Here is a 27,232-nt window from a genome sequence, read left to right as displayed (position 1 = left end):
AGTTGATCAATTTTTTTTTTTTAATTGCCTCCAGCTCGCTCTCAGATCTTAATTGCTTTGGCTTTAAAAAAAAACAAACCATGTTGAATGTCTGCGAACGTTGTTACCTATTGATTATAATATGTCACTGGACTGGCATGAATTTCAGAGATCCTTCTGCAAGTATGGAGATTGACTCCAGATACGCTTACAGCAACATTGTGCTTCCTAGCTGATCTTCACTCATGAAAGACAAGGGTCCAGATTGCTAGCAGTTTGCTGGAACATTCACAGTGCAGACTGAAATAAAGTAAAACACAGCCAGTGGACGTGTGTTAAAGTATCAAAATCACTTTGCAAGATAGCGTGAATAGAATACGTATTAGAAAATAATTTTTCTTAATCTTTGAGTCCTTACTTCTAGCCTATGAACAGTCTTGGGAGTTTATGATTTAATTAGCTATTTTTTCCCTCCATCAAGAGAATAACAGAGTCTTCCCCCTTCACTGTTATTTCATTTAACTCAGTATGGGAGATGGGTGTATCAGATTCTTACTTTTTAAAGAAAAATAGTGAATGTAGCATTTGTCTGTCATCTTCACAGTGTACGAAGTGCAGATGACAGTACTTATGAAGGTTTTTGCAAACAGTAATATATTATCAGACAAACAGAGGAAGCACACATTTGCAGCTAACATGTTGAAGTTGATCTTGATGTTAACCCGTTCACAGCTTTTTAAGCTGTGAGTATTAAGTACAAGTGACTGATAGAGTTAGTACTCGTGGGTCTGTGAAATATTCTTTGCCATGTGTGTTTTTATAATTTGCATAGATGTGGTTTTAGGTGTTGTTTCACATATGTTACATTACTTTTTTTTTTTCCCCTCAAATAATTATTTGGAGGACATAGAAACCAAACTTCAGTATTGCAATTTACAACCTTTCCACCTGAAATACAACGTGTATGCAGCTGTTGCATTTATTTCTACACGTGCCTATTTAATACTTGGATAATATTTGTAGCAGCTAATTGTATTTTGTGTGCTATAATTCAAGGCCTAGCTGTTGCTCTCATGTCTGTCATACTTAGTGTGCACAGAAACCACAGTGTATCTAAGAGCATCTAACTGTCTTCAGCTGATGTTTGATGTTGGCTTCTGTTGAAGTTAGATCATCCCAGATTTCATGCAGTTCCGCTGAGTGCTTGGTCTCTGTGCAAATGTCCTGGAAACACTTGATCTTTATTCAGGGTGAACCGATTTGGTGGTTTTTATTTTTCCAGCGTTGATTGTTTTGTGCGCAGTAGGACAACAGGATAGGTGACAGATATGCAAGTATGCTTGTGTATTTTTTCCACCACGTTTCTGTCTCAGGAAGGGGTTATTCACCCATGCAGCCTGTAGTTCTGTAATAAGTGGGCTTTGGGATTTTTTCTTTAATAGTGAAAAATAAGAAAACAAGGCAAGTCAATCTCTGTAAACTGTGTTTTCTTTCATGCACACTTGCAAAATTACTCAAAGAAAACAATCTATTAGTTGTGCCCCAGTATATATTTGAAATATGATTTAAAGTGCTACCAAAAATACTGGCAAAGAAACTGGGTGATACAATGCAAGGAAAATGCTTACTCTGCAAACTTGTAAATACTTTTGAGAAGTCTTAACTAAGGCTAGCTTATTGCTTATTGTTACACGTGTGTGTACATGCTTACAAGATTGAGATTTTAATCTGTTTATCAAAAAGGGTGATACTTAGAAAATCAGAAATTTGTGTATAAGACCAAAATTGAGCAGCTTTATATCAAGGAATTAGTTGTGGATATACGCAAATTAAAGAAGCAGACAGCACTCAACAACTGACTTTCTTTTTCCATGGATATTTGGAACTGACTGCATAGTATGTAATATGTGGATTAATTGAGAATTGTACTGGTAACACTTTAACATTTGTTCTTACACGTGTATAAATAGATGCGTTGTTCACAAGCAATGCCTCTTCATACTTGAATATTTGTCCTGAATAAACAATCAGATTCTATGTTTTGCTCTGGCTAAAAGCCTCCCAGCTGTGTGTTGAGCTCCTCAGGTATATGAAGCAAAGCCTTTCTTAAGGCATACGTCAGAACTAGTAGAGAACAGTTAAAAGTATACAGTAAGGGGGAAGATTTGCCTACGGGACCTGTGTATCACTGCCATTGCTATTTTTCCAGTGAACCTGGCGTTTTGCTACTGTTGTGCTACGTAATACTGAAATTCCTGAAATCATCAGATGTGATTCTCTCATTGTTTACAGCATGGAACCATTGAAACAGTTTGCAGAAGTTATCAGAGAGACTGTAAAGTAATAATTTCTCAATATGTAGCTTCTTACTTATAATGCTTATGAACTTTTGTACTCTGGCAAACTATCACTGTTTGACTGCCTTCTGAATTTGTGTATTTTGCTACTTTCTACACTATTTATTATTAACATTTTTATATGTTTTAATTCAGTCTTGTGCACATGTCTACACTTGTGGTACTAGGACTTTATAACCTGAGTTTGACTAAAAAGTCCTTTCCCATTTCAGGGAAAGATGAGGTTAAAAGCTGACTGCACTAAACCTTTGAAATAAGTTTTCTGTTTTCCAGGTCATGTCATACTTTATTCAAAGGAACTCTGCCATCTAATTTAGGTGTAGTGTTTGCTTTGAACGCGTTGCGTGTGTATGAAAACTTGCCGTGTATCTCTTAAGTTGTAAATTACAACTAAATTTGCAGTCTTAGGATATATTTTGCAACATTGTCAGTTCATGAAAGCAAACAAATACTCGGGACTTATTTTTTTTCTCTTATGTAAATTGAATGGAATTAGAACTTGAACAAGCAGCCTTAAAAGTGAAGGAATAAATAACATTTTGCAAGTATTTATTTTCAGTAATTGGCAAATTGTCTTCTAACATATCTTTATATGTGTGGGTTTTGCCTGATAGTAGCCTCCAGTCTACATCTGTGTAATAGATAAGCAACGCAAAATATTGTATAATGCATTTTTAATGAACACATTACGTATCATTATTGTAGGGAAAAAGATCTTGCAGACGCTCTGGAAGAAGGAGGCTGTGATCTTGAAACTGTGAGAAACATCATTCAAGGAAGGCAATTGCCTGCTGATCTGAGGGCCAAAGTCTGGAAGGTAAATACGAGCTTAAATGAAGAAGCCGGAAATACTTGCAGTTGTGTTTGACTTAGGGTAAATTATTTAATTACCAGGTATCTATACAAAAGAGATGTAGGACTGGAATTTTAAAAAGCATGTATGTTGATTCAGTTTTAGGATATTCCTCTTAATTAAGTTTAATAATTGGGTAACTACAAAAGGATACTAAAATGCTTAGAGGGTTTTCTTTTTCTGATTTCAGATTGCACTTAATGTTGTGGGAAAGGGGGACAGCCTAGCATCCTGGGATGGCTCTCTAGACCTACCAGAACAGAGTATAATTAATAAGGATTGCCAAGAGCTGATTGGTAAGTTCAGTTACATTTAGATCACCGAAGTGAAAACTTCTGTACTCTCAGTTGTATTAGGGCTTTGCTATTTGAATTAAGTAACCTTAATGATGTTTACATTTTGGAGGAAGTTTTGAGGAGGAAGATGAGAGGGCAGAGAAAATCAGAAAGAACTTGTAAGAAAACAGTAGAGCCTTATCTGTACTCTGACTCTGAGGTGGGTGACGTCATGGTAGTTTAAAGTGTTAGCTTGTAAGTGATAGTTTGCATGATCAGAGCTGAATGGGAAGTAAGCTCCAGGAGTTGAAAAAAATTTACTTTTTTTGGTTTTTCCGAGCTCCATCTTTTAAACCAGATGCTCTTTCTATAGCATCATTCAAGTTTTTAGTTGTCTAATGACTAGTACTTACTCTGAAAAGCTGCTGTACCATCAAAATGCATATAACCTCTAAGGGAAGAAATATATTAAACATTTTGGACTTCAAAGACTTTTTTTTGAAAGGTATTATTTTTAATAGTGTTTTCAGCAAAAATGAAAGGTTGTGTTTGTGAAAGCAAGGTGCTGCCAGGACATTGGAAATAATATTCCAGTATGTCAGTAAGCAGCTGCCACAAGATGTGACTGGAAACTCATCACAAAAATGGCCAAATCCCTGGCACCATGTAACAGTGTTAGTATCAATAATCAGGTGATGGACTCAGTGCTGATTCATAAATTAGGATACTTCTTCCTATGGCATCAATAAGAGAATCTTCTGTTTCATTACCTGTCATGCTTTAATTTTTTCTTAAACAGTTGAAAGTTAGGGCAGAGAATGGAGTTATTGCACATATACGTTCATGCATACACACATACCTACTACTTAAAAAAATGCAGTTCTACGTTTTCTAGCTCTAGAATCTAGTAGGACTTATTTTCCTTCCTTTCTGTCCCGGAAAGGAAACGGGGGGAAAAAATGCCACTGTGTTATTTAATCACAGTGTCTTCTCTGGAAGATGGCAAAACTTCCCAATTGGTATTCATGACATACAAAATCAAGCACTTTAATGTCTGTTAGTTCTCCTTTTGTCTTTATTGCAAATATTTTGTAATACATAGCAGTATTAAACTGATTAAAGTAATAAATGTGAAGTTAGTTCAGAATGAAGGTTATATAGAAATTTCAGTTTTGGATTGGATTAAATCTCTCTGTTTCAATGTTTTAGCAAAGCAAATAGTCTCCAAATTTAAAGATGGCATTTGAATTTTATGTACTATTTTATTTTCCTTAGAGGTAGAGGAAAGCAAATGCCAAATACTGTCCCATTTTGATGGGAAAGTATTAAAGACTTCAGTAAGAAAAACTTTTATTAACAGTAATGAGACTCATGGGTTTCTTGTAATTGAGGGGGGAAAATGTTCACCAGAAATCTAATGCCACTGCATTAAGGTAGAATGTAGGCATCTCCTTCCCCCGTCTGGGACATAACATAGTCATTCCTTCTTTTACTGTAAGTCAGTTTAGCTATAGTAAAATTGACATAATCTAAGTGGATTAGAACAAATTTATTTCTGAAATATGTAAGTGTATTTAATATTAGATTTTCATTAAAAATGTAAAGAGGTGTTTAATATTAAGGTGAAAATTGTATGAACTGACAGAAAAGTCTGGTTTCACTACAATCTGTATAATAAACACCAGTATATTTAACTGTAAGTAAGCTAAGTAGTTATTTCATCACATAGAGGAAGGCATAAATTGGGGTATGATGTTGACATATTTCAGTATGTCTTGGATTCATTGCCTCAAGCAAGGTGGATGCCAGTACTACTTCTGAAGTGTTGTCAGCCTTTTAAGTAAGAGTCTATGCAGAAAGATGCTTTGGAACTAATGAAAACCTAAGCTTTGTGTACGTATCAAAGTCAGTAATAACAGTATTTAACAAGTGTTTAGCTTCCTACCTTAATTATAGAACTGGTTTTGTACCAAATTTTTGTGCCAATATTCATCCAAATGCAACAATACAAATTATGTATTTACAATGAGTCTGTTGTTAGATAGGGGACATTTATGTAAAAGACTTTATGTTCATGGGTAGTGTATCTTCTGATTAGCAACAGTACCTAATCTAATTTAAAAGCCAGGTATAGTTGTAAGTAATCAAGTAATTTCTCCTTTTATAGTTACCCTGACAATGCCAAATATAAACTAGTGTTGGGAAAATTACTTTGAAGTGAAGATTAAAAATATGATCTATATGTTTAATACTAAAACTTAAGTCTAAGCTAGCTGATTTCAAACTACAGATTTTCATAAATTTGCATGTTAGTGGGCTTTTGAGGAATTGGAGGTATGCATTGTGGATTGCTCTGTTGAAATTCAAATGAGCTTGTTTTAGAGTTGAGCATAAGTTATATGCTGAGAACATCAAATAGGAATAGAAGAGGGACATTCTGTGCATTAGAAGAATCTACCTCTTCGTTTCATATAGTTCCTGGAAAACACAAACTTCTTTAATCCTGTTGTTGTGGCGTTTAAATATTTAAATGCCTTATCCTACTGGTGTTATAAAATCACTTGTATTTTGATGCCTTTTTGTATACCTTTCTGTAAGCACTTAATCCAAGTTGCTAGTTTTTTGTTTATCTGTTTTCGTTGCCTTTTTTTTTTCCCCAGCAGTCCCTGTCGGTGCAATTGTGCTGTGAAGTACTCTCATTCAATTTCTTTGAATGCCATTAATATGTTTTATATTGCTGTACCTGTTTCAGACCAGTTGTCAGTGCCAGCGGAGGAGAAGGCAGGATTACTTCTGGATATTGAGTCTGTTATTACTTTTTATTGTAAATCACGCAATGTTAAATACAGTTCTTGCCTGGGCTGGATATATCTACTCAAACCCCTGGTGCACCTGCATTTGCCACGCAGTGATTTGTACAACTGCTTTTATGCTATCATGAATAAATTCATTCCAAGGTAAAACTCTTTCTTTTGCCTGTGTACTATTTTTATTGGCATTAAAAGTATTTTCTGAAAGGACGCGCATGTTGGTTTCAGCTAGAGTAGCACTGTTTGTAGCAAAGTTGTCAGATTCCTTCATGTAATAATAAATGGAACCATCTTTCAGAACCTGTTGATTTGAAGTCCAGGAGATGATTGAGTTGGTTTAAGATGCAAGGAGTTAGCATGTGGCTGATATAGACTTGATGTGCCTTAAAGAACAACTGTCATTTCACGCAATATCAAAAATACTTGTTTAGGAACTAATTCACATAACATATGTTATGTAAAAGCATTATTTCTTTCCTTTACTAGCATATTTGATATCTAAAATGCTTCTATCCCTGTCACTTCAAAATACTTCATAAGCACTAATTAAGTCTCAAAATCTCTTTAAAAGTAGTTTATATTTTTCCTATATTCTGCTGAGCTGGGGTTTAAATTATTTTTCTTTTTTGAAGTTGTTAATTTTTTTAAATTAAAAAAATATGAAATTGAGCTTTTCATGCTGTTACATAGGTGCTCTCACTAAAATTACTTTTATTTGTGTTGGAGTAGCACCATGACACTCCAGCGAGTCTACGGGGTCTTCTGATTAAGACCTTGTGAAATAATATACAGATAGTCTATAATTAAAGATCTTAGTCTGGTTCTCTGGAGGGGAGATTCTGGCCCAGTTACTGGATACGTGCCCATAATATGAATAGTGCATGTTTGGTGGTGTGGCAACATTTACCCATCCTGTCACTTGACTCAGCTTGTGTCCGTTTCTGATGTAAAATACTGTTTGGCTCTGTGAACTGTTTGGGGATAGTGGCATTATGGTCACGTAACTCATGTTCTTTCAGCCACACAAGGCTTTCAGAGTGTCCAGTATTTGACCTTCTCTGTAAGAGCCTAGGTGGTGTTTTAATCAATGTCAATTTGATCTCGATTTGACATTTGACTGCAGGACCATCATTATTGACCATCATTATTGTTAGATAAAACTTCCATTTTCAACTTTTTGCTATTTTTGTTTTTTAAATCTTACATTTTTTATTCACATTTTCTCATGTTTTGTAACTATCATGAAATATTTATTAGAAATTTATTCTAACAAGATATTGACATACTGACAACAGGTGAGGGAAATGTACAGCATAATCTGTTGGACAATATTATATCTTGGATTATTTTTTTTTTTTGAAAGAGCATCTCTAGCAAGCCGAAGGAAGCGGGGTTGGGGGAAGAACACCATCATAGGGTATTTTAGATGAGGGAAGTTTTGATTTTTTTTTTTTCTTAATTTTAAATACTTTTTTATTTCCTGCTTGATGAATTTACATTTAATTATTAGTCATGTATGAAATAAGCATCTCTTAAAACTCCTTTGGCTGCCATGTTAGAATTATTTACATTTCTTTAATTCTATTTTTAGTTAACAACATTGATGCCATGCTAGCTTTGTTTTGATATTTGAATCTGTTTTAAATACTTCTGTATTTATATACTCCATGAAGTATTGGCAGTATTCCATTTGTTCTCCTCCTATATTAATCTAGTGGTGTTTTCAGTGTTTGTGAGGTTTTTGGGTTGTGTTTTGTTTTAAACTTGAGGCAAGCCAACTTCATGATTAGTCCCTGTGAATTAAAAGAGCAATATAGGAAATTACATAATCACAACTAATAAAGAATTGCTACTGTATGTCTGACAACTGGAATATTACAGGGGGTTTATGATTATTTTCGCTGCTGCTTTTTAGGGATTGTTTTATGAAGGGAAGGCCGTTTCATCTATTTAGACTGCTTCTTCAGTACCATGAGCCTGAACTCTGCTCCTTTCTTGATACCAAGAAGATGACTCCAGACTCATATGCACTCAACTGGGTAATAAAGTGAAAGTAGGGAAACATAATGAAAAATAAATTTCTGTTAAAATTTTAAGTACATGTTGTCAGTTTATGGAAAAGTAGTACAAGAGATTAGAACTGCCTATATTGAAATAAATTGCATGTTTTAATATAGTCTGGGCTTTTTGCCTTCAGTTGTTTAACGTAAGGTATGAGATCTTGTCAACATCACATTTTTATTGTACTGGATGTTAATTGAGCCACCGATGTTAGGAACTACTTGGAATAAGTAAGAAGGAAAGCAACTGCCATAGTCTAAGAAGCTGTGATGTTAGTTTGTATAGGGAGCAGTTGTATGGTTCTAGATATGGATAAACATCAGTCAAATGGGTCTTTTAAAGTCAAATTACTAATAATTTTTAAAACCTCAGTGCTAATAGATTTGACTGCCTCACAGAGTGCTATGCCTTTTGGAATTAAGGCACGTATATTTTACAGCGCTTCAAAAATTGGTCATTTCCTCCTCACCTTAACTTCAAAACTGCCTCGAGTTGGCAGTTTTATTTCTAAAGATGCTTACCTCAATACTTTAAAAAAAAATAAATTTGTGTAGCAGGACTACAACATAAAGCAGGAAAATTCTCATGTTTCAGTGCTACTTAGTATGTGCAATACAAAATCATGATACAGTGCTTGCAGAGGCAAGGTCTGTAAACTAATAAAGAAGACACTATAACCCATGAACTCTTCAAGGCTCTTCTTTCATACCCATTGGCTTGGTAAAATTTTTTGTAACTCCATAACTTTCAGTTAAAGAAATAAGACTGAAATGAATTATTAAACTATGAGGTCTGTTTTTAAGATGATTTTTTTTAGGCTGCTGCCAATTTTAATATTAAAATGTGTTCAGGAAGAACCTCCATATCTCAAAATCTGCTTTTTGCCACTCATCAGCTTCAAAAGAACAATCAGGTCTTTTTTTTTTTTTTTTAACTACTGAATCTCCCTTTTTTAATCTATAATTTTCTTCAATAAATACAAACTTCTTTGAAGTTGTTTATTAAAATTTTAGTGATTGAGAAAAAAATCTTCGGTTTGAAAGGAGGTAGGGAAGTAAGCTAGTGTAGCTGCCAGCCCTCAGTGTCATGTTTTCTGGTGTACAGTCTTAGAAAATACTCTTAAGCCTCATTTTACATTATGAGATTACATTAAAATTCCTTGTCATCCATCAAAAACTTAGTTTATATAGAGGTATTTCTAATGTGTAGAAATACATAAGGAACATTCGGAGACCTGTCATTGCCTAGTTGTTCAGGGACATTTTGTCTTCAGTTGCATTTGACTCGGAATTGCATATATCTTCTCACCTTTTGTTATAAAAGTGTACTAGGAAATGTTGAAATATTCCATGATAGTGTTTAAAAACAGGTACCGAGCTTTTGAAAGCTGTAGCTATGATACAGAATTTGTATGTATCTGCAAGGTCGGGAAGACCCCAGTGAAGCCAGCTGGTATGCATTTGGGTTAGGTGCAAATATTATTTGGCATGTATGAAAAGAAATTCCCACCTTTTGTATTATCCTCTTTGAACTTGCATATCAGAGAGGATGTGTTTTTAAATGGGAACATGGGAAGAGGCAAACAGTTTGTTAAATGGTAATGAAAATTTTTCCCTTGCTTGTGCATGTTTAATGACTCAGCCATAAAGCATCATGATGTAATGTTAAGTAAGTGACGTTGTCAAACTAATGTGCAACCATGTTCAATTAGCTTGGTTCTACTGTGAAAAATAAAAAGTATGTTGTTTACAGAACCCTTTCAAAGTCCTATTTGTGAAGGTAGTTGAGTAAATATGTTCTGTTATTATTGTCTTGTTGGTATAATTTGTATTTAGCAATGGCTATGAGCTTAAACAGTATTCCAGCTTGATTGTGTTGTCTGTGGTTGAATTTGCAAGGCTGGCAACGTACAGCTGAGTTTACCTTCACACTAGCGTATTTATTTGCAGATAATCTGAAGCATTACTGCACTGTTTTCATAAAAATTGTTTTTGAGGATAGAACCATCCTTCAATACATGGTGCAAATGTATGCTTTAACATAGTTTTGTTGTTTTTATTTTCTTCTAGATATCTTATGCTATCCTGATAGGATTGTTTCTGGTTATTGCTTTTTCTCACACTGTTTTCCAAATTTTTAGCTTGGAAGCCTCTTCTCATATTACTGTTCATCTGAAGTCACTCAGGCAATATGGGATGGATATCTACAACAAGCAGATCCATTCTTTATTTATTTCTTAATGTTAATCATCCTTGTCAATGCAAAGTAAGTGTATAGTTAATTGTTTGGGACACTCCTTGCTAACAGTTTCAATCCACTTTTGTTTAATTTTGGTTTTACTGACTTAATCTATGCCTGTGACTTTACTGTTTTCAGAGACGTTATCTTAGCACAAGAATCAGATAAAGAAGAAATGATAAGTAAGTACTTCTCTTATATAGTACTAGTGAAATATTTACCACATAGTATAATTCCCATTGATTATTATTTTTAATTACTAAGTAACTGCATTATTTAATTACTTACCTGTGACTTTTCTCATTAATGAATACCTTCACCCACTAATTCCTTTCTTACTATTCCTTTGCTGAATCACATTTGCCCTGTCCCTAACATATTTTTCTTGTGTTTCCTTTTAGCACTCCCACACATAGTTTTATACTTCAGTTTGGAGTACTTGAAACAGTCACCATGTTTCTAAGCACAAAGCAGCAGCTTTCAAATTCTTCTTTAAAGCTATTGCACTTGTTGCATTTTCCAGATTATTATCTGTGTATGCACTTGATTTGCGCCTAATTCATTGTTTGCCTTTACCCTCTTCTGCTTTTATAGAAATTACACTGAATTTCTTGTAAGCCTATTTCACCTGCCTTTGTAATTTTTTTTAACATGGCTTAATACAATATAAGTAATAATCTCCTAGTACTTAAAAATGAGGACGCTTGGAGCTTTGCGCCTTTGCCGTATACTGCAGAACTACACCCTTCTACCATCCTAGACATATAATAGTACTACTGATTAAGTACTGTGTTTTAGAAGATTACCCTGGTCAGGCCTCTTTAGAAAAGGCAGCTGACTCCTGAGAGCTAGAACTATACAGACATAAGAGTGTGGTACAAAATAATTTGCATAGAAGGTTTGAACTTCTAGCAAATAGCATAGGTTTCCTATGGATAAGGAGTATTTTCTGTATCTTTTCTTTCCACCTGGAGAGTGAATCAACATTCATGTTCAATCAATAAACTCAGTTGTGCTATGGCTTATTAAAACCAAGTTATTTTATGATGTGAAAAGATGTATGGTGCTTCTTTTCTACATCTGAAAAAATGGTGCACTTATGTTGTTTGTATATCTCAGAATTCTTAGAAACTTCACCAGCCAATCTCGATTTAGAGGACATAGAAGATCTCTTCTCTTTGGCACAATATTACTGTAGCAAAACTCCAGCTTCGTTCAGGAAGGTAATAACAAAGTAATTTTGAAATTCTCTTCTTTTTGGTCACTAAGCTTCTGTTGACAGTAACTTTGAACATTTCATCGTGATGTGTTTTTAAACAATTTTTTCATGTTGTTACTCTGATAGTATTTACTATTAGGATCTTTGAAAGATAAGCAGGTTAGGTGAAACATGTTAGAGAAAAGATTCCCTGCAATATTCTCACTTCATGACGATGGCCTTGTTTTGCAAACCAGGTTCTTGTAAGAATTGGTGAAGCAAAAATGCCATACTGACACCATTGCATTGTGGTAGACTGCACAGCAGTCCTAGCTGTACTTGCAACAGCAAACAGGAAAGAGTCACTTACTAGAGATGAAGCTGTCACCACCTGCTCTGTTCTTGCAGTTCTTCCTTACTCAGGATACCTGACTTCAGTGAATTCATGGAATAGAAGTAATTGATAGTCATTGCTTTTGGCTTGTATGTACTTTCTCTGCTGTGTGTAGAAAGGTATGTGGGTATGTGAGATGGTGGGGTGGGGCAGGGAATAAAAACAAAAATGAGAGGTATTTCATCATGTTGGCATGGTCAGAGTGGTGAACAAGTATGTGTATAATGGAAATTCAGGCTTTGCCATAATTTTCACAACAAATTTCAACTGATCAAAAATTTGATGACTATGTGGACAAGATATGTGTTTATCTGGCTTAATGTTTGTGACATGGTGGATATAGTTTTACTTTGAGCCTTCACATGTAAAGACAGTGGCTTCAGTTAACTTTTTTTTTCCCTCTTGCCTTATTAGGACAACCACAGTCTTTTTGGCAGCAGCTTGCTGGGCCTCAAAGATGATGACACGGACTTGAGCCAGGCTCTCTGTCTAGCGGTTTCTGTGTCTGAGATCCTTCAAGCAAATCAGCAACAAGGAGTCAGTACACTGAATTAAGTCTCACACACACCCACACCCTCCCCTCCCCCCCCCCCCCCCCCCCCCAAGAATTTTATAGGAAAGGAAAAGAATCACTTACTATTTTGTGTATCACAAATATTTTTAAGTGTTAACAACACAGATGAATACTTGCTATTTCAGGAAAAAGTATTCTTATCTTGAAGTTGTCTAGCTTGTAAATGGTTGGCTGACTGCAACACATTTGTGCTGTAGCAACTAGAGCGACAGCACAGGGCAGCTTAAAACAGCTAATTTGAATCTGGGGAGTGGGAGCTTAAAGTAATATCTCATCAATTTTAATTCATTTCCAAATGTAGCTATTGTAGGGGAATATTTTAAACCCACTACTCAGTACCTTCAGGAATGCCATTATGAAATATTTGTCTTTTGTCAATGGAAGGTTTAAAGAAATGAACAAAAAATTGATTCAAGCTATTTCTGTAGTCAGCTGCAGACGTACTTGGGTGCAGGGACTTCACTTACAGTATTTAAGACCAATATATAGATAATAGTGTAGCTAGATTACAGTGTTTCTTATTGACTACTGGCTTTTTACAGCAGTTTCCAGGCCCCAGTTTCATCATGCATACTTTTCCCCACCTCCCTAGTCCAAATAAAGTTAAGCATCTGTTTATATCCTGTTTAAGTAGGTGATATACAAAGATATCTTTATGTACTATGCTGAGTAGTAATAGACTGTTGGATTGGCACTTCAAAGTTGTCCCTTCTGATGTTTTCTTGATGTGTGCCCTCGTACCCACTATATTTCTTCTCAGCAGAGGTGAAATAATTACACTGTGTATATTGCACTTGGGTCATACTTACCGATGCGCAACATGATGTATTAATGGGAAGTCACTATTAGAATACTGTTGGTGGTCTGGTGACTGCAGAAGTTCAGATTAATCAAATGAAGTAAGATTTTCTGACGGCTGTTAGCCTCTTTAAGGAGGAGTTCCTGTAGTTATTGGTATTAGTATTAAAATATAATTGAATTATGTACTTCCCATCAACAACTGCAAGATTTTAACATTTTGTAACAGGCAAAATCTTCCTCTTTCAGGAAGGAGTACGGTTCTTTGTCGTTGATTGTCGTCCTGCAGAGCAATACAATGCTGGGCATTTATCAACAGCATTTCATTTAGACTCCGATTTGGTTTGTATGCTTTTTGTTTCTTTACAGATTTTTGAATCCTACATTAATTAGAAAGAGAAATGTCTGTCATGAAAAATAAATTATCCTTAGGTTAGACTCTAGTCTGTGGACTCCAGTGTCTAGCTATGTGATGAGTTTTTAAAAGTCAGCTTCTCTAAAGGAGATTGATGCAGCCATCATTTTACTGAGAAGTTTAGTCCTTAACGACATTAGAATTTGGGATTCCAGACTTCCTTGTTCTTTGCATAGAAGTGGAAACCCATACAGGCTAAAGACTAGACATTGCTTGGAGGAGAAATTTCTTTTTAGCATCAGAATTTCTAATGAAAGATGTCATTAATTTTAGCAAGTAGCACTTCCTGCCTCTCCCCCTCCCCCAGCCTTTCTTACTACAGCCTGCTGGTAAGGAGCATATGTCTGGAAGAGGATTTGGTTTCTCCTTGAAAATTTTCACAGTACTATATGAGTGCATTATTTTGGGGGTTGAGATATGCTACAGACTAATTACTTCATTAAAGATTTTGCTGTAGTTTCCATTTCACTACAGATTCCTAACTAAACATTCAATCATATTTTTCTCTGTCCTTTTTTCCCCAAATCACTTATGCTTCAGCTGGCTCAGTGCATTCTTCACTTCCAGATTAACCCTCTACTACATTACTTCAAGCAGTCTATGGATGCTGTATGGAATGATTTTTATATATATACACCCCATAAAAGACTTTTTTTACCTTTCTTGGTTAAGAAGCTCAGTCCTGCATCTATTATCTTTACCTCTCTAGTTAAAATGATGTATTATTCAGTATTATTTGCACAAGTGTAATTACGTAGGAGACAAAAGGAGGCTGAGCGGAGACCTTATTGCTCTCTATCTACAACTACCTGAAAGGAGGTTGTAGCGAGGTGGGTGTTGGTCTCTTCTCCCAAGCAGCAAGTGATAGGACAAGAGGAAATGGCCTCAAATTGTGCCACAGGAGGTTTAGATTGGATATTAGGAAAAAATTCTTCACCAAAAAGGTTGTCAAGCACTGGAACAGGCTGCCCAGGGGAGTGGTGGAGGCACCATCCATGGGGGTGTAGGTATGCCACTTAGGGAGATGGTTTAGTGGTGGAGAGTTGGCAGTGTTAGGTTCATGGTTGGACTCAATGATCTTGAGGGTCTTTTCCTACCTAAATGATTCTATGATACAGTGTTCTGGGGTTTAACCTAGATCGAAAAGTATTTAGGAAAAAACTTTCCCCATGGTATGTGCATGTTCTTCTGCTAGCCTTAATTGAACATCATATTCAATGAAGTAGAAATAAGCATTATAAATTATTAAATAGTTTTAAAACATATTAATATATGAAAAAGAAGTCCGTAAAGATAATTCTTAAATTGGATGTGATTAGTTCATATGTATTTAAATTACATATTGGAATTAACTTTTGTAGTGTGTGTCAGTTGATATGGTTACTAGCCTTTATGAACTATGCTGGATGAACGTCACCAGGTTCATCTCTGTTTTTAGAAGTTTAATGCTAGGAAAACTGTAGAGAATAATCTTTTCAGACAAAAAGCCATTAACGGAATTCCAGTGCATTTTATATGCTTGTATACACAAAAGCATAGACAATATACTTTACAGGGAGGCAATGGGGAAAGCACTTCAGAATCCATCTCAGTTATAGGTGGTCTTAGATAGAGGAAGTAGTGAGATTTATGGCTGTAGGAAAACCCCAGTTAAAATTCAGCTTGACCTACTAATGGCTTGGTTGTGTACTTGTTACTTTGTACTTCATCATTTCATCCAGGGTAAAGGCTAGATAATGAGAAGCCCTCCCCCACCCCCTCCAAATCCAGTTACAGATCAAGATTTCCTTACTGATTTAATTAAATGCCTTCCCCACAAAAGCAGGTTAAAACTTCAGCTGTATTTAGAAAAATCTTTGTTTCTCCATCACTTTCATATAGCAGCTCATTGGTTTTGCGTGCATAATAGGCCTCCGTGAGACCACAGCCTTAACTTTTTGAGAGTACTAAGAATGCCAGGTATCTCCTTGTACTCCTGATTGTAATTTTTTTTCCAAATCTGGATAAGTAAATGAGGAAAAACTGAATGGGGAGGCAAGACGAGGACAACCTTACTGGCACCTAGAAATCCTAGGTGTTTTAAAGGGTTTCAGAACTGCAAAGTTTGAACATGTGCTCAAGTGTATATAAATGTGGAAATCAGTCCCTCTGCCATATTGCCAACTTAATGCAACATTAAAGTTGCAAAGACTTTTTCCACTATTATTTGGTGTCTGCAAAAATAAACTATCAATTAGCTGCATTTCTTTCCTGGGCAGAGCAAGGTGGAGTGAGGAAGAATAGGAGGATTCTCAGTGTTCTTTATGTAACGTGAGGTCTGGGGCAGGCTGTCTGTTTTGTGTGTGTACGTCTTGTAAAGTGCTGATGCTGCCCAGTTTGTGCTCAACAAATTATAACCATTTTCAAAGTTTGTATCTTTTCACAAGCTGTCTTACAGTATGTTGGTGTCAAACAGCACTTTTTGTTTGTTCATTCCATAGATGCTTCAAAACCCATCAGAATTTGCACAATCTGTAAAATCCCTATTAGAAGCACAAAAACAATCTATTGAGTCTGGCTCCATAGCTAGTGGGGAACATCTCTGCTTCATGGGAAGTGGCAGGGAAGAAGAAGATATGTATATGAACATGGTGCTAGCACACTTCTTACAGGTACAACTGAATTGCTGTTGATTTTTAATAGCTGGAAAGAAGTGCATCTGCACATATCATTGATGCTAAATGGCATAATATTCTCTCCTTAAAATCTTAACTCTTTTTTATATTGCTACAGTTTACAGTTTTTATTAAATTAACCCACGTTTCATTACCGTGCTTGCAAAACTCATTCTACAGATCTTTGCTTCAACCAAAAATGTCTTTTCTCTTCCAGAAAAATAAGGAGTATGTAAGCATTGCCAGAGGAGGATTTATGGGTATGCTTATTAATAATGAGCTTTGGCTTGAGAAAACTTGCTGTCTTAATGCTGTTGATGTTTTTATTAAGTTTTGCCTAGAAATCAGCTAAATGAACAGCAAATAGGTCTGATTTGTCAAGGTTTTGTTTTGTATAAGTCAACACTCTGCTTTGGCACATTTATGGTTAACTGTTGTGGCTTATCCACATTTCTGAATGGTGAAAAACTAATAAAGGAAGTGGGGGAATTCTCTCTTCTAACTTATCATTCTTGATGTTTAGCCTCTGTAGATTGCAGATCCGTATGAAGATGCTACTTCATAATTGTTGTATTTTCTCAAATCATCAGTTCATAATTCTGCAGTTTAGGTTGCTGGAATCAATCAGTCTATAAAACAGTGGAGAGGTCTGTGCTACAATATGAGTATAGAGGCATTACTAGTCAGTATATGTAGTGTCATAGCTGCTGTCTTTCCAATCAAAGCAGTGATTTATTTTTAGTTGCTGCTGTATTTTAACTGTTTTGTTTACTAAATTAAAGATTGTCCTAATGCCTTCGTACTACTGAAAGGAAAGCCAGGGATGATTGTAGTGGTATCTGAATCTATCTGTTTTATTAAATCATGAGGAGCAAAAATTGTTACTGATTAGTCTTGGATATACAGTGTTTTCATCAACAGACTAATTCCAGTGTAGTTCTGAATGTTTTTCAATGACATCTTTTACAGCCCTCCAGCAGCACTTAGCAGACATCAATGTGGAGGGACCAGAAAATGGATATGGCCACTGGATTGCTAGTACCTCAGGCTCAAGAAGTATCATAAACTCCTCCGCTGATGTAAGTGAATTTTAAGCTCAATGGGCATAGTGGGATGGGAGCCCCAGGTCTACTGAATTTTTTCTTCACGTTCCTTGTTCTATTCTGTAAAATGCATTAATGTAAGTCATGATTATTTTTGGTTGCATGATTAATTTCAAATTATATTCACTGTGTAGCCAGAGGCTTCCTCTTGAGAGGAATTGCTTGTAGAGAAGAACTTGCTGTAGTCATTCTCCAGCAGGATATGTATAATGGACAATCCTTTTCCTGGCTCTTCTTCACTCTGGGAATAAATTACTCTAAAACTGGCATACCGTTTCAGGGGAAAGCTCAAAATTGTCTCTTTTCCACAGCTGATTTGTTGTACGTAGAATCTGACTCTTAATTTTGATACAATTTATCATTAATGGAATTTCTTCCTCTTTAGATTTTCATAGCAGAGTGCTCAATAATAAGGTTTGTTGAGCTTGTTTTATTGGATCGTCTTTACCTCAGATGCGTATCGTTGCTGTCATTTGGCAGACCTCTAAAAGAATACTTAATGCCATAATTAATGTACTACTGAGAACCAAAAAGTAGATTACTATTTTGTAGTCTGTTTCCTTTCTTAACAAACTAGAGATTAAATAACATTATTTTTATATGATTGATCCTGAGAGGAGTTAAACTTTTACAGGGTGATTCTCCTAATGGTCCAAGTGATGGAAAAGGAGTAAAGTCCCTGGTGAATAAAATGACGGTTGCTTTGAAGACTAAATCTGTGAATGTGAAAGAAAAAGTTATTAGTTTTATTGAAAATACATCTACTCCAGTGGACAGGTGCGTCACTTATATCTCACTGTGAATTAGCAGTAAGGAGTGACTTCATGTTTCAGGTGGCTATTTTGTAAATGTGAAGACTGTGCTAATTAGGAAAAAAGTTGTTGTCCAGTTTCAGCTTTTTGATTTCCTACACCTAACCTCCTCACAATTTTATCATGCCACGGTAAGCCTACTGTGCTGCCTTAGTATTGCAAGGCCAGTGTGAGCAGCCTTTTCTCTTGAATGTTTATCTCGAATTTGTCACTGCATGCTTAGTTTGACTTCTTACAATGTGTCAGTTCTGTAATCATTCCTGACTTTTAGACGGAAATCACTTTCATTTCAGCTCCTCCTCATCCTGGCTCTCATGGGATGGATGAATGACAGAAGGATTCTGGATGGGTTTTTTGTTTGGTTGGTTTGGTCTATTTTGGGTTTTTTACTGCCCGGTCTTGTCAAGTTGAGGTTAACTTTTTTGAAGATACTGATTTTTCAATTCCTGATGTAAAGCTGCTTTTCAAACCCAGAATCCACTTGTGTTCTTTTTTGTATCTTCAAGCAGAGCTGGGAACGAAAATGTGCAAACATTAAAAGACACTCTGAAAGTTGGAAGTCATCATTCTAAATACTTACTTTAACTAGGTAGAGTAACAGCTTGTATCTGTCAAAGCTTTAATGGAATAGACTGTTCCAGAGTTATTTAAAATGCAGCCTTTGGAGTTGTATATTGCTAAGACATTGGTATTCAAGAATCTTACAGAGCTAGTGCTTGCTTGATAGCAGGATTTAAAATATGTGCCAAATGAACAGTAGTTTTTAGTAGTCTTGTACCTAACCAAAAGGTACGGATTGTTGCTGCTTCTTGTGTTGGAAAATGATTTATTATTATTATTGTTTCACAATTAGAGGCAAAAAATTCTTAAATAGCACTTGGTAGTAGCTTTTGTTGTGTGAAGAATTGAAGTAAGGCTTATATGTGAGCCATATGTAGCATGAAAAATGCATCTTTTAGTAGAATTTTTACAATTATTTGTCTACCTCGTGGCTGGCTGTCATGAAGTATTGCTTTTATTTATAAGCATCCTCCTTGAAGAAGATACATTGCCAATGTAGAGCATTTCAAATATTTATCTAGATTTTTCCTTTCAACTTTTTTTTTTTTAATTCTTTTGTTCTGTCCTCTGCCCCGATGTACTATAGAATACCTTTCAATATTCCCTGGCCAGACAGAGCAAGCCTGGAGCGGTAAGCTTGATAATTAAGCAGTCTGACTAAAACCACCTTTGTCGTATTTAGCATGGCATCACAATATTTGTAAGCATTGGTTACACTGACAAAATTGCTCACATTTTTATATTCATTTAGGGTTTTTTTAATATATTAAAGCTGTTGTTTTTTACAAGTACTGGTCAGGGGACTAGAGGAAGAAAAAGAATGTATTGGCAGTGCTTTCTTCTCTTAGTTTCTGCTTTGTTATTTCTGTTCTCTTCCTTACTATTGCTTCTTATGGATTTTTTTTTTTTACTTGTCATTTCCTATATACAGTTTTATTACTGACTTGTACTAGAGAAAAACACCAGGAACAATTACTGAACAAATTATGGCTTAAGTTTTTAATAAGAGAGACTACAACTATGAAAAGGACTTGTTATAAACTGTTCATAAAGCGTTATCAGAGCTTAGCTATAACAGGGAACCCGTACAGAAATTTAGTCTGGAAATTTTATGCTTCTCATCACATGGTGATAGAAACAGAAATACTCATTACTGGGAAAAGAAAAATGCTGAGTTAATAAGTAAATATGCCTTGCAACTGTCCCCAGTCTTGTTCACATGACTGCTGTGTTTCACACAAATCAGTGGTTCCTTCATATTTGCCTCAGATGTGAAACCTTATAATTATTTCAGAAATAAAAATTGTGAATTGAGGTTATATAAAATTACTTGTGATGACAGAAGGATAGCTCATGTGTAATGACTTTGGAACTTTGAATATACTCTAGGAACTCTATGTTATATTTTTTGACCCTCATAGGCTGAAAAGTATGAAGATTGGTGCTGAAAGAATTAATGAAGATTTAAAATGCTGTTTGGGTTTTCAAGGATTTTGGAGCAATTCTTCTAAGTAGTTTGCACATACTTTGAGCTAGGATTTAACCATAAGTTCACAGAATGTTGTTCTGTGAGCAAAGCCAATAGTAATGTTAACCAGTATTCTTAAAAAACAAACAAACAAAAAGTGGGAATATCCCAGTAGCACATAATATATTTTGTTAATTTAGAAATCCTAAAGATCATGGGATTTCTCCCCATATTTTATCAATCAGTTTTTAGAATATGGTAAGCAAGTGTTAAAATTCCCAACTTAAAACGCTGGGTGGCTGTGTTCGATAACTGAAAGACACTGGAACCTGTGTTTGTAACCAAGAATTTTTAATCTGTTGAGATTATACTTAGGTTATTTTACTTGCTCCTTTCACTCATGTTGTTTATCTTCTTTCATTGGGAAGATGCAATAATAAATTTGCTCACACTATCGATCACTAGACTATTCTCTTAAAATTGCAGCTCTTAAAAACCTGGAATGGCATTCTTCTCCCATCCATTCAATTAGATCCAACTTGTGTTTATCATCAATATATTTCATTTTGCAGGTTTGCCACTAAAGGGATTGCATTCAATTTGTAACAATGTTACGATGGCGTTCCATGCAAACAGGTTAAAGGAAATCCATTCTAGTTTAAGATGTTACCAGGTTTTTATAAAGTAGCTTTTTACTTTCTCTTGTCTTGACTAACTTTGATCTATAAACACTGTTGAGATCTTCTCTGTGTAGTTCAATTTGACACTTTTTAAATGTGCTGCTTCTTACTCAATTGGTTATGTCTTACTAAAGCATATTTACAAAACCTCCATATAGAAGCACTGCCCTCTTAAATTGTCAGTGTCATTGATGCTTATTGTCTTAAACACTAATGAGCATGTTTCTGTATGTTTATTTTTTGTTTCACTGTAGAATGCATTTCTGTTTTTTTTTTTTTCCTGTTAAACATTTCCTTGTTTGTCTAAGTTAGTAGATTTTATCCATAGAAAATGTAGGTTTCTTTTTCAACTTTCAAATATGCTTTCACAGATACATAAATACTAGCATTCTTTTATATATTACAAAAGAGGTTGCCTCTCCAACTTGGTTCTACAGCAGCATGTAAACTGGAGCTTGTGAATATACTTAAAATGGGAACCAGGGCTTACAGTTTATAGGAAATATGAATACACATTATGGGGAGGGGGGCTAAAGAAATTGAAATGGGGGAAAGGGACAGTGTGTTTTGGTTTCATTTTGGTTTGGTTTTTTTTCGTTGGTTTTGTTTGGTTTTGGTTTTTTTTTAACTACTACATGTTGCCAGTTCTAAAGGCTAAAATCATGAACTGTTTACTTTTTTCCAGCAGTTACCTGTTGTGTGGCTTTCTAAACCTTTAGGTTTTCTCATAGTTTTCAGGTATTCTCAGCAGTTGAGGGCCAGAGCTTTTAACCTGACAGCTGTGAGCATGTAATCACAGCACTCTGAGCTGGAGTTCTAAAATATCTCGAGATTTGCAACTGTTACTGTCAAACGTTAAGACTCAGTTGTGTGTGTTTGTGTCATTTAATGTCATCCGTATAAATAGATTTAAATTTGATGTTTGAGGTCAATATCTATGCAGAAATCCCAGTGATGCTGGGATATTGGCAGTAGGAATTGCTTGACTAAAGATTTCAGGACTGGGCTCATGCTGAAGAAAGTAATGGCAGAAAGTCAGAGCTCACACTACAGTGGATAGTTTATAATAACCCCACTGTGAAGTGCTTATGGTATTTTTTTTTGTAATCTTTTGCGGATTTTCATCTTCTGGTTAATGACCAGAAAAAATGAACTTCCAGACATATCAGTTAATAGCCTTCATTTTTTCCTCTATTCCAGTTTGGCATCCTTGTAAAGCTGTCCAGACTGTCCAGAAATATTTCAGAGTTTTATGCTAGAAACTTCATAGCATGTTGTCAGTTTTCAGGTCTCTAATGTATTTTGTAATTTGAGAAAGTGACCAGAAGTTCTTTTTAAAACAAAGAAGTATTTCTTTTCACTTCATTTGTTACTACATTCAGCCTTGCCAGGTAACTGTGAAAAACATCCTTTCACTAACCAAATTGCTTGATGGGCCAGTCACAGCTTCCTTGCAGGCAGCTTCATGAAATTCTCGTCCTTCTCAGTTGCACAGTTGTGTTTACATTTTGCTAATACGTTATCATAGGAATCATACCATCAGTTTGAAAGTTTCTTTTCTTCTCCCATCCCATGTCCTCTCCTGCCCTTTTCATTGCCAACAGACATGTCAGCAGCAGTGACAGAGTAGGAAAACCCTACCGTGGTGTGAAACCAGTATTCAGCATCGGAGATGAAGAAGAATACGATACTGGTACAGTAGATTTTCCTCTTACCTAAATTAGCTGATTTAGACATAATTATTAAGTTTGGCTAAATCACAAGAGTGTATTTTATGTCTTTGTCTTACAACATGACATTTTTCTTACTATTATCATTGATTGTGTTTGTTATGGTGGTGCCTAGCATCAACCAAGAAACACACACCCTCTTCAAATACATGGTAGCAGACTAAATAAAAAAGATTTTGTGATAGACACCAAAGAGCCAATAAGAAAAAATGGGAATAGATGGGTTTAGTGGATCGTTCGTGTTCACTTGTTATTTCTATAGTAAAGATCTGTTTTTCTACACTGGTCTGGCACATGTAGACCTGCAATTGTACCTCTATTACTCACAACAGTAAGCAAAATGTAAAGGACCTAGTTTGGCTGATAGATCTCAGGGTTGAATCTCTAGTATTGGCAGTTAGTATAACAAACTGAATTTCTAAAAATATAGTTGGAGCTAAACTTAAGATTGCATTGAATCTATTGAAAATTGATTCATCTCTTGATGTACATGCAGAATGCTGTAGAAAAAAACATGCAATTTTTATTAAATTTTTTATCTAGTTGAAAAATTACAGACAAAACTGGAACACCACACTTTTCACAAATATATATATTTTTTTTAAGACTAGTGCTAATGCTAGAATGGTGCAGAGCTACTGCTGTCCTGGTTTTGTTCTGGTAGCGTTAGCTCACTGCCAGCCATCATCATCTCACAAGTAACCGTTCTGTGACCGAACGGCATACTCGGCTTCCATGTGAGAAACAAATAACTAGGCTAAGAATCTTTGACCTGGAAAAGAAATAATTCAGGAAGATTAATGAAGGAGATTCATAGGATCTGGAGTTGTTTAAATAAGATTGATTGACAAACAGTGTGTCTGCTATAAGAATTGGTAAAGAGCAAAATGAAACTGTCAGGCAGAAGGTTTAACACTAACAAGATACTTCTCCAAATGCGTGTAATTAGGTTTGCGCAGTTCTTTGCCAAACACTATTATGGATGTTCAAAGTCTATGCGGTTTCAGAAACCAGGTCCTCAAACAAGCTGTCTAGAACTCATTTTCAGCAATGGTTGTTTGCTAATTTCTGTTTTTATTTGGTGCTCTTAAAAGCACTGTTAGACTTTGTAAGTAAGCAGAATCACTGCAGTGATTTGAGTAAGCAAAGCCAACACATATGAAGTGAAATACGTTATTTTGGTACAGCAGAATGCAAAAAGTGAACCTATTTCTGTATAATTATTTTATTGTGAAGCTTTAGTGTTGGGTTTTTTTGGTAGGATATAATTGTAATCACTATAATAATTGCAACCTGCTCTAGGTGGCAACTAAATACGAGAGTTGGACCAGATGACCTCCAGTGGTCCCCTCGATCCTCAACCATTTTGTGATTGTGTGAAACGAGGATGGATTTTGTTCCATTCCTTTCAATTTCATAATCTTTTTTTTCATTGAAAACCTTTTCAAAAGTGTGGCTATAGTTTTGAATTGCTTTGAAATAAGTAGCTTAACAAAGTGTAGAAAACTGGCTTTGAAAAAGACGTTTTAAAGAGGTGTCTTTCAGAGTTCTTTCTGGGAGTAATTTCTATGGATTTAATATAGTTCATTGTTTTAGATAACTAGATTACTTACATTCTTCTAATGTAGCACCAAATTTACTGTGTAAACATAATCACAGTATTTAGATAGAAAAATAGTATTTTGCAACCAAGTGATAACACTTGCAGGAGTTTCGGGTGTTCCACAGAGGTCTGTGCTGAAAATTTTGGTTTTGAGTACGTTTTTGATGTCCTTAGAAAAGGAGGTGAACCCGAAGACAACAATTTTTGCTGATGACCCAAGCTTATTTAAGGTAGTAAGAATGGACTGAAGAACTGAAGGAGTCTTCCTAGTCTGAGTGTCTGGGCAATAAAATCACACATTAAACTCAGTATGAATTCATGTGAAGTGAGAAAGACATGAAAAAAAACAGTTCTAGTTTCAGATACAAAATGGTAGACTGATTTGGCTGTGTCCAGGAGCAGTAGGCTTCTAATAAGTGCTCATTAGCAGTCAGAAAAGCAAATCAAATGCTAGGGATTATAAAGAAAGGAACAGAGGATAAAACAGAGGTCACTATGTCAGTATATAAACCTATGGTTCACCCACGCATTGAATATTGTGTTTCTTGATCCTCTACCTCAAAGCAATATGTTTGAACAGGAGAAGGTTCAGAGGCGGATAAGGAGGGGGAGGAAAGGTGTGAAATGGCTTTCACAACAGGCATAACTGAATGTTAGAACTTTTGTTACGTGAAATATGCAATTTAAGGGGGGAAAAGCAGCCCGCAAAAATACTGCCTAGCCTGGAAAGGGGTCAACAGGTGTTTAGTTCTTGTAGAAGAAACTAGAACCGCGAGTTGAGGCTTTCCTGGAATGCACTTGACATGGTTTTGGCACTCCCTGCCAAAAGACACTCGTGGTTTAGATGCAAAAAGTTCACATGGCTTCAAGGAAAGTCTGGGCAAGTCCACGTAGAAGAGATCTATTAAACTTTATTGAATGTACAAATCAGACCAGCCTAAGAAATCCTGAGTTGTAAATAGTTGTCTGCTGAGAGAGAATTAAAAGAGAAATGTCAGATATGCATGCCTTTTTTTTTTTTTTCTTCCCTCTGAACAATTGTTTGTGGACACTGTTGGGGGTGAGGTGGACCTTGGTTTAAGTGAGTGGAAAAGTTGTCTGACGTTTTGTGAAAATCTTTTCTTCTCTTATTTTTTACCCATCCCTTCAAAATAGATGAAATTGATAGCTCGTCGATGTCAGATGATGATCGAAAAGAGGTCGTCAACATCCAAACATGGATAAATAAACCTGATGTGAAGTATAACTTCCCCTGTAATGAAGTAAAAGAAAATGGGCATATGTTTCCCAGGTACTGGAAGTAGTCCTAAGCTTGATGAAAATGTCTGTCTTGATATACATTTTTTTAAAAAATCAGGCAACTAAGTTATTCTTGATATTAAAGTAGGAAATGAAGGTGTGAAACAACCTAGAACAAAATGTTACCACTATATTTCATTCTTATATTTGCAGTGTTATATAATGGTAATTATGTACAAAGCCTAATATGAAGTTTTGCTTTGCAAAACAAGATAGTTAGAAAAATATCTTCAGTACACGTAGGTTTATTTTTCAAGACCAGGTAGTCCCAAGTACCTGTAGCTCTGGTTTTTCTTGTCGTCTTGTCTCTGTGCCTTGTACTACTCACCTGTTTTGCCCCTAAGATTCAATGACCTTATTAATCCTGCAAGAGCAGAGCATGATGCTTGTGTATTTTGGCTTCCGCAAGGAGTACAAATCCTGTTGGCTCTGGATAACAGAAAATTATGATGGGCTCTCTCTTGCATGATGGTCTGTTCTTGTCTTTTATTATTAATTTTGGATTCCCATCAGATTTATTTTATATGTTGTATGATTAGTAATGTCATAGTATGATTTCTCAAACTGAGTTGAAACTCAGCTAGTGTGCTCCCACCACTAGCTGAACATGTGTTCCTTCTATGAAGAAGGCAAAAGTGGGTCTTGAACTGAGCTGGCACCTCCATGCTAGTGCTTGTACAATGATCAACAATCAATGAGTGCCAACATGTCCTAGTAACTTAGGTCTGATACTCCACCTGTAGAGTTGCCGCTCTACAGGGATGGGGATAGGGTATGACTGAAGGATGAACTACTCTCTGCATGGCCTGACATGTTACTGGTGGTTGTGATCTTTGCTGATAGCACTCATGGCTGTTGTGTTGAGGGGATGATGTTAACTGCTCACTCTGGTTTCATATGCTTGTTTACAAAAATGGCTACGATACAGTAGTCAAGGAAAATCTGAAGTATTTGTAGACCTTTCTGAGTTATGGATTTTGAAAGTCTAAAAACTGTTTCTTAGACTTAGGAACTGTTTTATCTAGCTCTCTCCATGTAGCTTACTTGTAGAGTTTAGCTTTCTAAATAGCTAGTATTTGGTTCATTAGCAAATTTACTTTGTATTTTTCTTTTTCTTCAAGTCATCTCCTAGTAACAGCAACACATATGTACTGTTTGAGAGAGATTCCGTCACGAAAGGGACTGGCTTACATACAGTCTCGACAGGCACTCAACTCTGTAGTCAAAATCACATCCAAGAAGAAACACCCAGAACTGATCACCTTTAAATATGGAAATAGCAATACTTCAGGCATAGAAATTTTGGCAGTTGAAAGGTAAGCCATATCAGTAGCAGAGATGGAAGTTCGGTCTTTTTGAGAAATTTAGCT

The 27,232-nt window shown here is 35.7% G+C and overlaps 1 protein-coding gene across 5 annotated transcripts in view; it reads left to right on the top strand.

Annotated features, from left to right (window-relative positions):
• TBC1D23 (TBC1 domain family member 23) overlaps positions 1-27,232 on the top strand; it is a 34,798-nt gene that overhangs the window by 4,947 nt on the left and 2,619 nt on the right. For 4 of the 5 annotated variants that reach the window (XR_012662531.1, XR_012662529.1, XR_012662528.1 and 1 more), the window contains exons 2-17: positions 3,042-3,153; positions 3,380-3,485; positions 6,217-6,421; positions 8,190-8,313; positions 10,476-10,600; positions 10,712-10,755; positions 11,693-11,796; positions 12,580-12,702; positions 13,787-13,879; positions 16,433-16,603; positions 16,824-16,866; positions 17,576-17,685; positions 18,344-18,486; positions 22,835-22,923; positions 25,719-25,854; positions 26,984-27,178. Coding sequence is in view for 2 of the 5 variants with exons in the window: in XM_075105319.1 (XP_074961420.1) it covers positions 3,042-3,153; positions 3,380-3,485; positions 6,217-6,421; positions 8,190-8,313; positions 10,476-10,600; positions 10,712-10,755; positions 11,693-11,796; positions 12,580-12,702; positions 13,787-13,879; positions 16,433-16,603; positions 16,824-16,866; positions 17,576-17,685; positions 18,344-18,486; positions 22,835-22,923; positions 25,719-25,854; positions 26,984-27,178 (1,923 nt within the window). In the remaining 3 variants the exon portion in view is untranslated. Of the gene's footprint in view, positions 1-3,041; positions 3,154-3,379; positions 3,486-6,216; positions 6,422-8,189; positions 8,314-10,475; positions 10,601-10,711; positions 10,756-11,692; positions 11,797-12,579; positions 12,703-13,786; positions 13,880-16,432; positions 16,604-16,823; positions 16,867-17,575; positions 17,686-18,343; positions 18,487-19,668; positions 19,714-22,834; positions 22,924-25,718; positions 25,855-26,983; positions 27,179-27,232 lie in introns of all 5 variants that reach the window. The other variant, XM_075105340.1, reaches the window with a different exon arrangement.

The sequence above is a fragment of the Phalacrocorax aristotelis genome, chromosome 1 (genome assembly GCF_949628215.1).
Source record: "Phalacrocorax aristotelis chromosome 1, bGulAri2.1, whole genome shotgun sequence".
NCBI classification, from domain to species: domain Eukaryota; kingdom Metazoa; phylum Chordata; class Aves; order Suliformes; family Phalacrocoracidae; genus Phalacrocorax; species Phalacrocorax aristotelis.
The sequence above is the reverse complement of the archived record's forward strand: the minus strand, read 5'-3'. Positions and strand labels throughout refer to the sequence as shown.